Below are 15,919 nucleotides of genomic sequence, written 5' to 3' on the forward strand. Positions count from 1 at the left end.
CTGGTCTCCTCTTCACCAAAAGACATGAATAAAATCTTTGAAACAGCAACCAGAATCATAAGTCGTGCAATTAAAATCAAAGTTTTGCGATACAAGGCCCCAAAAAAGAGATTTTATTTTCTAATTATCTTACTATTAACCAGACAAGAGTTTTCCAGTGCTTTATTTTAAGCGAAAGCGAAGGGTTGGCGTATACACACTGAATGGAAAGCAAAGTACTTCTCCTCTACATTTCTTGTTTGTATGAAAATCTAATAGCAGATGAGTTTCATTATACATAGACTAAGTCTCAGTTTCCCAACACAAGTACAGCTGAAACTGATGATTATTAATACATATCCTTATGGCGTTTTCCTTTTACAGCGTGTGAACCTGGAAGAGTGACCAAAGTAGAATGCAACACTTGTATCTGCAGTGCTCACGGAAGGTGGACGTGTACCCAGAAGCTATGCCACGGATTCAAATGTACGTATCACTGCTCTCTCACCTTTCCTTAAACTAAACTTTAAATTAAGTCTCTTCATTGACCTCTAAACTTTTATTTCTGAAAACTACTCCGCAATCTTATTTCAGTAAGTTCTTTGTGGCATGTGGTAACAGGAACTATTGTTAATACGTGGCATAAAGTTCTAGTTGGTTTAATTTTCTCTAACTGTGTACCTCTTTTTACGGCTATAGTTTTCTACATATCTAATTCTATAATTGATTTTGTACAGATATTTGACTGTAGACTTGACTATCCACATGCTTTGTTTGTTTCTGAACAATCCTCAGGAGCCATTCTTCTGGCGTAATATGGTTTTGCTTTTTGTTATGCGGAGGTCGATCCAGACAAGGCAAAGAATTCTCATCGTACGCTTCATGTGACGCTAAGAAAAATTTCGTGTGGTTTTTTTCAGTTCCAACTTCTGTCGAAAGGCACTTCGAACCTGTTGTGAGGCACACTCACATTGATAAAAAAAATTGTTGTTGTTTCTCCAACACCACGAACTTGAGACATAGTGATCATGAACGCCCGATAACCCAAAACATCACGAGGAGGTACCTTCTCCAAAGACATTGCAGTAGACTTCGTAGTTGCATCAAGATTATTATTATATGTATTATTGCAAGAGTCATCAAGCACTGTCCAATAGGATTGTCAGTAACAGAAAATGAAAAATCAAAACGACCTCCTCGAAACACAGTCGTATTACATTCAGCCTCTACGTCCAAAATACACTTGTAAATAGTAGGCCTCCATCCGAAGATACGATGTATCCTGTGACGAGGCATGCTGCCGACTGTGCGACAGCTACCGGCAACACGCTATACATATAGCTGACACGTCACCCAAGGTCACGGACTTAAGTAAATTTAGAGCCGTGCGGAGTGCGCTTATCCCGCCGTCGCGCTCAGGAGCTCTAGGCGCGACGGCAGCCGGGCGCGGACACGATTTTTAGCAACACCGAGAGCATCCCAGGGTGCCCCAGAGTGTAACAACACGGAGAGGAATCGCTTCTCGGCTTTTGACAAGATCACTGTTTAGTTATTTTTTTAAAATTAGTTCAGGCTCTATGAAAAGAAGTAACAGGATGTACCATACTTTATTACATACTGTGATACAGGGTGTTACAAAAAGGTACGGCCAAACTTTCAGGAAACATTCCACACACACAAATAAAGAAAAGATGTTATGTGGACATGTGTCCGGAAACGCTTAATTTCCATGTTAGATCTCATTTTAGTTTCGTCAGTATGTACTGTACTTCCTCGATTCACCGCCAGTTGGCCCAATTGAAGGAAGGTAATGTTGACTTCGGTGCTTGGGTTTACATGCGACTCATTGCTCTACAGTACTAGCATCAAGCACATCGGTACGTAGTATCAACAGGTTAGTGTTCATCACGAACGTGGTTTTGCAGTCAGTCCAATGTTTACAAATGGGAGTTGGCAGATGCCCATTTGATGTATGGATTAGCACGGGGCAATAGCCGTGGCGCGGTGCCTTGATGAACTTGTGGTTAGTATGCCACGACAAATACAGGCACGCAACAATGCAAGTGGATGTGCTACTGGGTATTAGAGGTACCGGTGTGTGCAGCAGTCTGGACTACCACCGCTGAAGGTCTCACTGTATGGTGGTAAAACATGCAATGTGTGGTTTTCATGAACAATAAAAAGGGCGGAAATGTTGTTTATGTTGATCTCTATTCCAATTTTCTGCACAGGTTCCGATACTCTCGGAACGGAGTTGATGCAAAACCTTTTTTGATATGTGTTTACAAATACGCTAGTCCCAGGTAACCAACTACGTGAAATTCGGAATATGAAAAAAGAAGTCTGAAAAATTCAATTTAGGATCAGTTTTGGTGAGACTTGATACACCCCTTACTATACATATGATACATTCAGAAAGAAAAATTTCAAAAGCAGTTGGAGGTACGTGTAACCTAGAAGTCTCGGTTAACAGATTTAAGAGAGAAACATTATAGAACACTTTTGTTTTAATATAAATTTTACGCAGAATACTGATAAATTTTAATTTTAATTTGAAATAAAATGTGTGCTACGTGGGTCAAAACCTCTGATTCACAGATAAGACACAAATGACGTAACCCCCCAGCAGGGCGAATGTAAACCTAAGTTGCTGGATGATCGTAACTGTGTGAGATCAGAACTTGAGGAGCTACCTAAATAAATAATCATTCCCCCGAATTAATTCATCTGCTCATTATACAGATCCAGACTTTGCAAACTGTCTATTCATGTACACAAGAATACCAGGGTTGTTTCATAGAGCAGTTTGCACTTTTTATTTTGCGTACAGAGGTCTCCTATTATAATTTGAAGTTATGATTTAAAACTAGTAAGCATCTGTCCAAAGAAATCTAGAGGCTTTTCTGGCGTTTCTGACAGTAATCCATATTATCTGATGTGAAAGCATTTTTCACTTCAAATTCCTAGAAATCAACAAAAAAGAATTGACGGATTAATGCCTGTTGCAACTGTCAAACACTACAAAATACTGCACAGTTACAGAACATAATATATGAAAATGTATACATAATTCTTTCATTTTTTCATGAAACGTATTTGCATTATACAGCACACATTAGGTATGGTTCCGAACCGAAATTCAGCAGCTATGTAGCTTATATAACCACACACAAACTCTCTCTCTCTTTAAGAACAGCTGCAACTGAGAGGTACCTCAGAATAACGTGCCATAGCCTGTCTTTGCATTCTCTACTTCGTTGCTATCGAGAGACGCTATTATTCTCTACCTACCATTGCTTCTTTCTACAACTGCCTTTACATACGGTCAGAAATGGGTCTTTGAGCTACACCCTCAAAGTTCCACAGACAGAACGACGTCTTCCTTCCAAAGTTCTCGGAACATCATTTGACCACTTCCACAAAAACGTAACCAGTTCGCTACAAGTCTAGAAGCTCCTGTGCATTCTTTCGATCTAGTTCTATAAATCGACGAAATGAACATCTGGAAAACTCTGTGAGTACACTAGATAAGTTCACTCTAGCATATTGCATGCAGACATACTTGTAGCCTAACTGAAATTTCCAAAAAAAATCGAATAAATATACAGTCACCATTTCGCTGTGGCCCCGGGAGCTTTGGTTGCGTTGTGAGAAGGAGGCTGGGCTCAGAGTGTGGATGAGTGGTCCAGTTTACGCCCAGAGTATCACTGGCACAGTGGTATTTGCAATGAAATTTGAATTTTAGAAGATGTACTTCTTTGCTGAGATCGCTAATAATAAACTTTATTCGCGACAACCTGTTCTGGTAATCATTGTTACAATCTTCAGATCTCGACAGACAAGTTATTACACATTACTTAAAAAAGCAGTAAGGGAACCAATTATTGGGAATAAACTTTATCATTACGTAATTATTCTGGCAAAATAAGTTTATCTTCTCTAATTTATAATTACAGGTTGACCCTTACGGCTCAAAACGAGTAAACTAAAGGAATGACACTTATTTATCGTACTGAATTTACACAATAAAATGTCGGAAAAAATCGCAACACCAAAATATTAATGAATGCAGAGAAATGAAATTTCGGGAATACATTCGTCTAGGTAACACAATGAAGTGGTTAACATAGCAAGATCGCAGGTTAATGTAAGCGCGAGAGAAGCCATGGCAAATATGAACTGCTGGTACATTAATAACCGTTGTAACAGCCAAAATGTTGAATGCAAGCATGCAAACGTGCACTCTATGTGTTGCACAGTTGCCGGATGTCAGTTTGTGGGATGGAGTTCGTACCTGTTGCACTTCGTCGGTCAATACAGGAACGGTTAATGCTGTTCGTGGATGAGGTTGGAGTTGTCGTCCGATGATATTCTATAGGTGCTCGATTGGAGACGGCTCTCGTGATCGGACAGCCGGAGGCAACATGTCTACACTCTTTAGAGCATGTTAGGTTACAACAGCGAAATGAGGACGAGCGTTATCCTGTTGGAAAACGCCTCCCGGAATCACCAGAGTGACGTATCAATTTGCCGTCAGGGTACGTGGAAGAGTGCTTCTGCTGTCATGCGAATTCGCGCCCCAGACTGTTGCTCAAGGTGTAGGCGGAGGCTGTCTAACACTGTCAACTGACCTCCTTTTAACCAACATACGACCACCACTGTCACCGAGGCAGAACCAGACTTCATCGGAAAACACAACAGACTTCCACCCTGCCTTCAAATGAGCTCTCACTTAACACCACTGAAGTCGCAAATGGCGGTGGTGTAATGTCGTGGAATGCACACTACAGGGAGTCTGTCTCGGAGATGTCGTTGAAGCATCCGATTTTTAACTGCTGCTCAAATTGCTGCTGCAGATGAAGTACGGTGCGCCGCCCCACACGCCGAGCACGATGATCTTCCCTGTCGGTAGTCCCATGTGGCCGTCCAGAGTCCGGTTTTCTTGCAGTTATACATTGTAGGGACCACGAAAACCAGAAACATGTACAGTGGAGTCTTTCCTGTCAAGTCTTACTTCAGTATCGCAGAAGGAACATAAAGCTTCTAGTACCCACATTATACGTTCTGAGTGAATGTTGATAGTGGCGTCTTTGTCACCTTAAAGGCATTCTTGACTACCATCAAGTCATCACGACCGTTACAGCTTGTATTTAAAGCAAACCTGATTTGCATCCTTACGTGGCGTTACCAGCGCCACTCTTATGCGACTGGCGCGAAGTTTGAATAGACATATTTCTGACGTATAAAGACATCTACCAACCCTCGCTGACGTCGTACAACTCCTTCTTGGTGTTGCGATCTTTGTTTCCGTCAGTGTGGAAAGTGTGTTCAGGGTGGTGGTCAGAGACCGGGTATACGTGCTTATCGTAAAGAAGTGCTGACGCCTCGTCGCGAGACGTGGCGTCACTCGGCAGGTCACTGCGCCACGGCCGCGTACTGTGCTGGCGATCGTGGGGGTATGCGACACGGTGTGGCTTTCACCTCAGCGCTCTCGAAGACAACCCATCGTGTGCTGAGGCTGCCGACTGTGGTCTAGTATGTTGGTTGTCGAGAAGACTAGGCTCTGTTCATCCACCATGGATCGACAAAGACAGCTGCAGATGTTCACAAGTCAACCACGGCGCTGTGAGAATGCGCCAGGCGCGGTTAGTGTGGATATGACAGCTTGCAGATCATCTGCAATGATATGTAGAGGAGGGGGGCTGGCTGCACACCAGTCTTCTCATCCATGATGACCAGTGCTGTAGTATGCATCAGGTTGGTTACGTATCGGTGTTGAAGTCAGCATACAGTTAGCAGACAGGCAGACAGCCCATCATCTATCAGCTTGTCGCAATTTCACTGAAACTCAACAGACTGTCATTCTCTGGTTCTAACGACTCAAACAAAATGGCAGCTGTATTTTGCTGTAGCTGGAAACGTCTGAAGTGTTATGGGCAGGACTCTCCAACGAGCTCGAGATTTTGACGATCTAATCCGCCAGTTGGACAGAATTTCGCGCGATATGCCTTAGGAGGACATCCAGCAACGCTCACAATCCAATTTTTCTGAAATTGTAATCATTTGTTTGTACATGTACATCACATCTACCGATTTCCGTCCCATTCGGATAGTCCCTTCGTGGTCTGTCTCTCTTTGTCGTAGAATGCGTTTTTCGATTTAGGAAGCAAGCCAAATTGTAAATATCTTTCATTACAGTCAGCTGATGACTTTTATTTCAGTAAAACGAAACGCGTTTGCTAACAAAAATAGATAGTTTTTGTAGTTGCAAAGACATATTAAAATAACTTCAATAATACCTAATGCACCTTGCTATTCATTTTTTTTCCTGGTATATGTTTCTAGATGAAGAATGCGGACCCAGAACAGTACCGAAGGGACTTGACGACATAGCAGCTAATCAGTCGTGTATTCCAGGCACTTCATTCAGGATCGGATGTCAGCGGTGCTACTGCTCACGCGATGGTGTATCGGCTGTGTGTCGCCGTCCACCCTGCAACGGTATCAAAGGTGAGTTTCTAGCTACTGAGCATGTTCATTGCCAGAGCAGACTTTTGCAGCAAAGTATAGCGGAGAGGGTGCACCATCTTTATAATCCACATCATAGTCAGCCATTTGACAGCCACTACCATACTGAAGCGTCCTGTAGAATTTTTACTGAATTACAGTCTTTGTTATGCATCCGTGCGACACCTGCGTGATATCTGATGTCGTTCACTCAGCTTACATTAAGTCATCGTCTCTGACCCGTGCTACCTATTCAGAATACAGTAGACATTACTCTGAGTCCATCTATCATTTATGAGCATGGCTGGTACCTCGTTCATCTACAGATAGTTTTGATTTTAGTCATAATTATGTCTTTCATTTCAGCCTGGTACCTAGTATATTTGTATGTGCTCCGTTGTCCCTCTCAGTAACAACCCCATTCTTCACTGAAGAACCATCAGATTTTGAATGACTTTCACATTAAAAATCCACGAAACTTTTCCAAAATGGTTCAAATGGCTCTGAGCACTATGGGACTTTTAACATCTGAGGTCATCAGTCCCATAGAACTTAGAACTACTTAAGCCTAACTAACCTAAGGACATTTAGTTATATATTTCTGGGCAGCATTTGCTTTATTCACAAGATTCTTAGTAGCTGAGCCTGTGTGTATTTCTATCTGTAATAATATTTTAATTCTTAATGTAGTTTTGTAGCTACGTTTGTTTTATATGTGACCTTGAGTTAGTGTGTGTCTGCTCCATCTTCTGTTTCTGTATCGCTGTATGATGTTTCATTTTCTCTACCATTATCTCTATCATTACTGCTCTCATTTAGTGTCATGTGTTTAGTCTAGGTGCGGCTCTTTACGACTACACAAAGACCTTCCAGAGATGTAGTTCTAAAACCTCCTGATACCTATAGTAGCAAACCATTCTACCTGTGCCTCGCAGCAGTAATGTTTGTTGCCAGGTGGAATTTATTTGTTCATGTGCTTGCCGCAAAGCATATAATGAACCCAGTGGTATATTCTCATTTGTGATAGTGCAAGTATAATCTGTAGTAAATACTCTTGCCAGTTTTTGTTGTAACGTCCTTAGAGGGTGAATTGGAGACTGATGACTTTAGTCTCCTTAAACCTGTAATCGGCAGCAGTAGCATCAACAGCTTGAAAGAGACTCCTTCGTCAATTTTAATACCTACTTACCTTGTCGACTGTTGTTTCTGTTTAATCGTTTCATTAATGTCTTTCTAATGAGTCTTCCATTAAGCAGGATATAAAGTGTTTCATTTGCAGCAGTCGTTAGCTTATTTTGTGTACACCAGTTGTTCATCTGTTGCGGTATATCACAGGCTTTTTCCTCATATTGTGCTCTGGAGTTTGCTGAGAGATTATAGCCAGCAGATCGTCGACATATGCCACGATTCCTTCGGCGCTGTGAAGGCATTCCACAAGGTATATCGCAAGGTTATATTGCCAGATCTCAAAGGATGACCCACAGAGCGAGTCTTGTGAGTGTTCCTTAAGGGATCTTTTGACCACTTTCTGACTGCCTGTTCGTCACTCAGCAGCCCTCTTTCTATGTCCTGTAGGCTGTAGTAAAAGGTAGCTAGCAACCCCAGCTCCCTAAGGGTGTGATTAAGCTGCCACCTCGCTGCTGCCCCGTATGGTCCGGCAATGATAAATCACACCCACTGCATTTTACCGGTCCATTTAACCTGCACCATCACTGCTCACTACAATCCACAGGAGGCGATGATATCAATCTGGCTTGTGTTTCGAGCTACGACTATCGCCATATGTCCTGAAGTTTGAGCCATGATTGGTTCCAGCATTACCACGTTTGACGCTCTTAGCACCCAGCTGAGTGTGTGGACAGCTGCTCGGTAATTTCTCCTGGTGGACAGCGAGCAGCGAGGCTCCACCATAAATGCAACAATGCCACTGGCTACCAGCGTGGTGCGATGTGGCAACAGGGAGCAGTGATGTGTCAGCAATGAGGATGCAGCATAAGCATACCCTAGACACAGTGACAAATATTACAGGTTAACAGAGGTTGTCAAAGGTGCCTGTTGTGTCTGTCATTTAGAATATAACATTTTTCCGGTCTGTGTTTCCCACTGAGCGAACGGCTTTGTTTACTGGATTGTCAGTTGACTTGTTTACCCGAAATTCATGTTGCTACAAGCTACCTCCCATTAGTTACTTGTACGAATGCTGTCCATCAAACAGAACTCATTCCTTGACCGTAACGAGTGTGTTCAGTAAACAAATTTCGCATGGCATCATCTTGTCTCAGTGTTGACAAGATCAGTTAGGTTTGATTTTTTCCTTTTAAATATTGTAAGACAATCCCAATATGTTTTCATGTAATTGTGTTTGTGTAAAGTTGTTCCTTTGTTGTTTCTTTTAAAAAATGGCTGTTCTGTATCTGTTTCTCGTCTGTTTGTATATTTGTTGTCTTGCTTGACTTTCTCTGACATTCTCTGCTCGTTAGTAGTATTTTGTAGTTCGTCTGATTTGCTTTCTTACATCTGCGAGCTTGTGTAGCCAAGGGACTTCTGATTGTTGTTCTATTTATTGTTTGCGAGGGGTATTTCTGTGTTTTGTGCAGTCTGTATCATACTAATGTATTGATTCTGTAGTCGATGCTTCCTGTTACGACTTTCAGAGGATGACTGGATATGATTTTTCACATCCTGTCCTCATCTACTTTAAGGAGTAAGAGTCTCTCACTAGATATGTCATCTGCTAGATATGTCATCTGCAATAATGCAGCTGCGTTATTATTGAAAATACATTATGGTCGCACTGTACTAGGGATAAACTGAATGAACAGACAGCCCTGGTGTTCAGCAAGATTGAGGTCCCAATGCTCAACTGGTTATACTGATTTAGGTTTGCTATGGTTTCCCGAAATTACTTCAGGCAAATGGTACGATGGACCCTCCTATAACGCCAATCTTGTCAATCAAGCTCTGCTAGCATGCAGCTGTCTATATGTGTGAACTAAGTTAGAGTTGTTGTTCATAAATTTTATACCATGACATGTGCAGTATCCTTATAGAAGTCAGCCATAGATAAATAATACTACTAGTACTGCTGTTACTCCATATCTGCAAAACCTATGTTCCCTCATGCCATTTACGAGTGGAAATCTGCCCCACCGAAATAGCACAACTCCTTCCAAATATTCACAGACCATACACTTCTCATCACCTTCCAAATAAGTTTACTCTATTCCACTCGAATCCTGCAAGAACATATCGACTCTGTTTTCAAACACTAAACCTCTTTGAATTTCCAACACTTACCACCAACTAGATACACTACTGGCCATTAAAATTGCTACACCAAGAAGAAATGCAGATGAGAAACGGTTATTCATTGGACAAATATATTATACTGGAACTGACATATGATTACATTTTCACGCAATTTTGGTGCATAGATCGTGAGAAATCAGTACCCGGAACAACCACCTCTGGCCATAATGACGGCCTTGATACACCTGGGCGTTGAGTCAAACAGAGCTTGGGTGGCGTGTACAGGTACAGCTGCCAATGCAATTTCAACACGATACCACACTTCATCAAGACTAGCGACTGGCGTATTGTGATGAGCCAGTTGCTCGGCCACTATTGACCAGACGTTCTCAATTGGTGAGAGATCTCGAGAATGTGCTGGCCAGGGCAGCAGTCGAACATTTTCTGTATCCAGAAAAGCCCGCAAAGGACCTGCAACATGCGGTCGTGCATTATCCTGCTGAAATGTAGGGTTTAGCAGGGATCGAATGAAGGGTCGAGCTACGGGTCGTAGCACATCTGAAATGTAAGGTCCCACTGTTCAAAGTGCCGTAAATGCGAACAAAATGTGACTGAGACGTGTAACCAGTGGCACCCCATACGATCATGCTGGGTCATACGCCAGTATGGCGATGACAAATACACGCTTCCAATGTGCGTTCACAAGTGATGCGACCATTGTGATGCTGTAAACAGAACCAGGATTCATCCGAAAAAATGACGTTTTGCCATTCGTGCACCCAAGTTCGTCGTTGCGTACACCATAGCAGGCGCTTCTATCTGTGGTGCAGCGTCAAGGGTAACCGCAGCCATGGTCTCCGAGCTGATAGTCCATGCTGCTGCAAACGTCGTCAAACTGTTGGTGCAGATGGTTGTTCTCTTGCAAACGTCCGCATCTGTTGACTCAGGGATCGCGACGTGGTTGCATGATCCTTTACAGCCATGGGGATAAAAAGCCTGACATCTCGACTGCTAGTGATACGAGGCCGTTGGGATCCAGCACGGCGTTCCGTATTACCATCCTGAACCCACCGATTCCATATTCTGCTAACAGTCATTGGACCTCGACCAACGGGAGCAGCAATGTCGCCATACGATAAACCGCAATCACGATAGGCTACAATCCGACCTTTATCAAAGTCGGAAACGCGATGGTACGCATTTCTCCTCCTTACACGAGGCATTACAACAACGTTTCACCAGGCAACGCCGGCCAACTGCTGTTTGTGTATGACAAATCGGTTGGAAACTTTCTACATATCAGCACGTTGTGAGTGCCGCCACCGGCGCCAACCTTGTGTGAATGCTCTGAAAAGCTAATCACTTACATATCACAGCATTTTCTTCCTGTCGGTTATATTTCGCGTCTGTAGCACATCATCTTCGTGGTGTAGCAATTTTAATGGCCAGTAGTGTATTAACAAGAATAACCCCTGATTATCAACCTACATACACTGTGCTTATACTCCTACATTTCTGATACCCTCTTCTGTCTTAGCACAAAATTCACCCAAAGCTCTACCCTTCCTTCAAGGTATAAAAGGATACTCCTTTTACTCTCAGTGCCAAATCTTACCTTCTCCCAACTTTTCTTCACTCGTATACAACCATTTCTCCATATTGTCCATTCCACATCTTTTGTAACACACTTCATTACTACCTTTTGCTTATTCTATTCAGTTTAGTTTAGTGAAAACAAGTGCTTCGTTTTTGCTGTAAACTGTACCTTCAGTTGCTATGTTGTAGAAGAATGCAATTGGTGACTTAACCAATTTATTTTACAAATATCCTTTTCAAAATTAACGAAATATTTAATCATTTTACCATTTCAATACTTTTTGAAACAAAGCTGGTAAATATTATAAAGACTTTCAGCTAATGAGCAGGATTGTAATCCTGATAATCTACCCTTCCCCCTTAGCAATAAGTAGACCAACTTACCTTTAATTTTTATATTTTTACAGGTGTGCTAGTTCAACTGGACAAGAAATATCCGCCTGAAGAAGGTGGTCCAGGAGAAGATACATGTGAATGTGAGGTTCCAGGAGGAGATGGAGGTGGAGGTGGAGTTGGAGGTGGAGGTCCAGGTGGAGCTGGTGGTGGAGTTGGAGGTGGAAGTGGAGGTGCAGGTGGTGGTGGAGTTGGAGGTGGAATTGGTGGAGTTGGAGGTGGAGGAGGAGTTGTAGGTGGAGGAGGAGTTGTAGGTGGAGGTGGAGGTGGAATTATAGTTGTAGGTGGAGGTGGTGGTGGAGTTGTAGTTGGAGGTGGAATAGTAGGTGGAGGTGGAGGTGTGGTTGGAGGCAGTGGTGGAGTTGGAGGAGGAAGTGGTGGTGGAGTTGGAGGTGGGGGTGGGGTTGGAGGTGGAAGTGGAATTGGTGGAGAAATTGGAGGTGGAGGTGGAATTGGTGGTGGAGTTGGAGGTGGAGTTGGAGGTGGAGTTGGAGGTGTTGGAGGTGGAGGTGGAAGTGGTAGTGGAGGTGGAGGTGGAGGTGGAGGTGGAGGTGGAGGTGGAGGTGGAGGTGGAGGTGGAGGTGGAGGTGGAGGTGGAGGTGGAGTTGGAGGTGCAGTTGGAGGTGGAGGTATAGTTGGTTTGGGATCTGGAGGTGGAGGTGGAGGGGGAGGTGGAGGGGGAGGTGGAGGTGGTGGTGGAGGTGGAGGTGGAGGTGGTGGTGGAGGTGGAGGTGGAGGGGGAGTTGCAGGAGGAGGTGGTTGGGGAGGTGGAGGTATAGTTGGAGGTGGATTTGGAAGTGGAGGTGGAGGTGGAGGCGGAGGTGGAGGCGGAGGTGGAGGACTGGTTGGAGGTAGTGGTGGAGCTGGAGGTGTAGGTGGAGATGGAGGTGGAGTAGGAGGTGGGGTTGGAGGTGCAGGGGGAGTTGCAGGTGGAGGTGGAGGTGCCATTGTGGGTAGTAGTGAAAATCCATTTGCAGGTGGAGGTGTAGGTGGTGGAGATAGTGGAGGTGGAGGTGGAGGTGGAGGTGCAAATGGAGGTGGGGGTGGCGGTGGAGGTGGAGACGGTGGTGGAGGGGGAGGTGGAGGGGGAGATGGTGGTGGTGGAGGTGGAGGTGGAGTTGGAGGTGGAGGTGGAGGTGGAGGTGGTTCGGTACATGGAAGTGGAGGTGGAGGAGGAGGTGGAGGTGGTGGTGGAGGTGGAGGTGGAGGTGGAGGTGGAGGTGGAGGTGGAGGTGGAGGTGGAGGTGGAGGTGGAGGTGGAGGAGGAGGTGGAGGTGGAGGCGGAGGTGGAGGAGGAGGTTGGGGTGTAGGATGGGGAGTAGGAGGTGCTTGGGGAACTGGAGGTGGAGGATGGTCCCCACCTAGATCTGGAGAAAGGCATCACAATTCCACATTACGTGTGAAAACCAGGCAAGCTTAATGGTCATTGAGATGGTAAATGTACACACAAAGTTTGAATGTATAAATGTGGATATAACAACCAGTCACTGTTTACTCATGTACTTCATATCCTACAAGAAATTGTTCCCAACTAAATGCAGTTTATCAGATCAGTATCACCATGAATTGTAACATTTCATTGTTTAGTGATAAAAATTCATTAATTGAAATGTATTTTGCATCACACGATTTTGCCAGCATCTTGTACACAGTATTATTATTGTTTCATTGCATGTACTGTACGTGGACGAATCCTGTGCACAAACAACAATATGAATTTTTTAATTTATACACTTATGTAATCTATATCCAACAGTGTGATGTTTTCATTAGTTACTTAGCTGTTTTATACCACTATAAAATGAGATGTTTTGTGTTATGTCACTGTCAGAAATAAAAGCTACTGATATTTAAAAAATGTAGTGTCAGTGATATATTCCTGCTGAAAACCTAAGTTCTACGACTGAATATCCATATTACAGATTTGACTTATAGCATATAAACCGATGTACACTTTTTGTTATCCATGAACACAAGGAATACCGACTTCCCTCTGAAGGCTATACATATAGCGTATAAAGAATTTTTACTTTCCATTATTCCTGAACAACAAGAATACCTACCTCTCTATGAAGGGTATCAATCTGTAGCTGGCAAAACAATATTTTCAGTTATTAACTGCATGGTTATATCACACTTATCCACTAGCCAAGTTTTTAGCACTTTGCAATCAGAAACTGGTAAAAAAAAAGTCCAGCAAAATTCTGCAAGATGTTTGGTAAGACATAAGGAATAACATTTAACATTTTCTCCTCACTTTGACACGAGATTTATAAAAAACTATTTTAATTTTAAATCTCTTTATTATTTACTAAGCAACAGATCAGATTTATTAACGTGCTGACTTAACATTTCTGTATTAAAGTTAAAATTGTAATTAGGTGCTACACTATGTATTCTAAGCTTCATATAAAATGAAATTATGGCCTTCACTAGATACATAATGTAACTTTCTGGGAATTTTTGTTTAACGATTGTTGTGTGTATACCCAATAATTATATAATATTCGATCTGCATCCTTACAAACCATAGTACGCTCCTATTAACCATACACTTACCACCACAATGGCGTTCAGCTGAAGGTTCAAAATATCCCGCAACTGCAGTGTCCTTGGATAATCTAATTCTTTTTACAAGATCTTTGATCTGGCGCTGAAGTCCTGCTTCGTTTGAGAAATTATAGAGTTCCATTGGCAGCTCACTCCACTTGTTCCCCAATGGAGATGGTCAACAGTGTGTTCTTCGTCGGATACTGTGTTGAGCTTTGTAATGGAATGCACAGTTACCGTCAAAGGGAAGTCGTCTGTTAAATACAAAATCACACTGAAGAGACTATAATAAAATAAATCCGCACCCGCAAACGCCAACTAAGAAGGGCCATGTTAGTGGTACTGTACCACACACAGAGTGTAAAGTGTCTGCTCTGTTTAAATTTCTATTACTAGCGCAAGTACATCCTAAGATGCACTGAATTTAAAAACTACTCTCTATCATAGACAAACCTTTGACTCGTATTCATTATATTAATTAACAAACGCAACTGAGTACAACATGATAGATGAAAGTTATCTGACCAGTCACACTTGCTTCAATACTGCAACGGAAAATAGCATGAAAAGCAATTCGAAATTGGGCATGCACGCATGTCCAAAGGAAAGCTGCATCGTTTTTCTTAACAACATAGGCACTGAAATATTGTATTTATCCGCTAATATCGGGTAGCGACTTTCATTTAAAATCCCCCCCTTCCCCGTACGGGAATCACATAATGTGTATACGAGTACAGGCTGTGACTCAGGAACGACGGCATATAGAAGTATGGATCTGGCTGTGAGTATGCACAGATATCCAAAGTGGTTAAGGCGACGGCTCACACAAAGGGGGAAATCCGGAATTAGCCCGGCACAAATTTTCATTATCATCATTCCATTATACAGTTGACTGTTGTTAGTATTCGTAACTGCAAATACATTTCATGTAAATAGTGAATGTGTTTTAATAACACTACTTCCGAAGAATCTGGACACTCATTAGTGGAGATTAATACGGCATGTGTCAATCCTTCACGTTTATGTCAACTTCAACTCTGCTTGGGATACTTTCAATGAGGTGTCTGTATGTCTGTGGGGGAATTGCGCCTCATTCTTCCTCAAGAGTACAAACAAGAGAAGGTAGTGAAGTCGGGTTCTGGGATCTGGAGCGAAGTCGATGTTTCAGATTGTCTCAAATGTATTCCATTAGGTTCAAGTCGGAACTCAAGGCAGGCCCTTCCGTTTCAGAATTGCTAATGTCCACAAAGCATTGCCTCATAGATGCTGCTTTACGACAGGAAGCATTGTCATGCTGATTCAACCATTCTCTTCAAACTGTTCCTGTACTTTACACAGAACACATTGCCCTAAGATTTGTGAATCTCCTTGTGCATTTTGAGTATTATTAAGTGCTGTAAAGGCAACACACCCCAACCACGAAAAACAGTCCCATACAGTAACACTATGCCTTCTGTACTTCACTGGCGGCGTAACACATGATGGCAGGTAACATCATCCAGCGAACTCAAATCCAGCCATTCGATTGTCATAGGGTATTACGACCTACATCACTCTAAATCACTCTTTTCCAGTTATCCACCGTCCAGTCACCTATTTACATTCCCTAAAACGTGGCCTAGCGTCGGCTACAGAAATGTATGGC

General features: G+C 42.9%; 2 protein-coding genes across 2 annotated transcripts in view; one reads left to right on the forward strand and one right to left on the reverse strand.

Moving 5' to 3' along the window:
• The window catches only part of LOC126298124 (U-reduvitoxin-Pr21-like), a 36,334-nt gene extending 24,875 nt beyond the window's left edge, over positions 1–11,459 (forward strand). Inside the window, exons 5-7 of the mRNA XM_049989442.1 lie at positions 364–465; positions 6,325–6,489; positions 11,455–11,459. Of these exons, the coding sequence (XP_049845399.1) occupies positions 364–465; positions 6,325–6,489; positions 11,455–11,459 (272 nt within the window). The remainder of the gene's footprint in view (positions 1–363; positions 466–6,324; positions 6,490–11,454) is intronic.
• Positions 11,460–11,748: 289 nt separating this feature from the next.
• LOC126298125 (basic proline-rich protein-like) overlaps positions 11,749–15,919 on the reverse strand; it is a 71,136-nt gene continuing 66,965 nt past the window's right edge. Inside the window, exon 2 of the mRNA XM_049989443.1 lies at positions 11,749–13,091. Coding sequence (XP_049845400.1) covers positions 11,749–13,091 — 1,343 coding nt within the window. The remainder of the gene's footprint in view (positions 13,092–15,919) is intronic.

Source organism: Schistocerca gregaria, chromosome X (genome assembly GCF_023897955.1).
Source record: "Schistocerca gregaria isolate iqSchGreg1 chromosome X, iqSchGreg1.2, whole genome shotgun sequence".
Classification (NCBI taxonomy): Eukaryota; Metazoa; Arthropoda; class Insecta; order Orthoptera; family Acrididae; genus Schistocerca; species Schistocerca gregaria.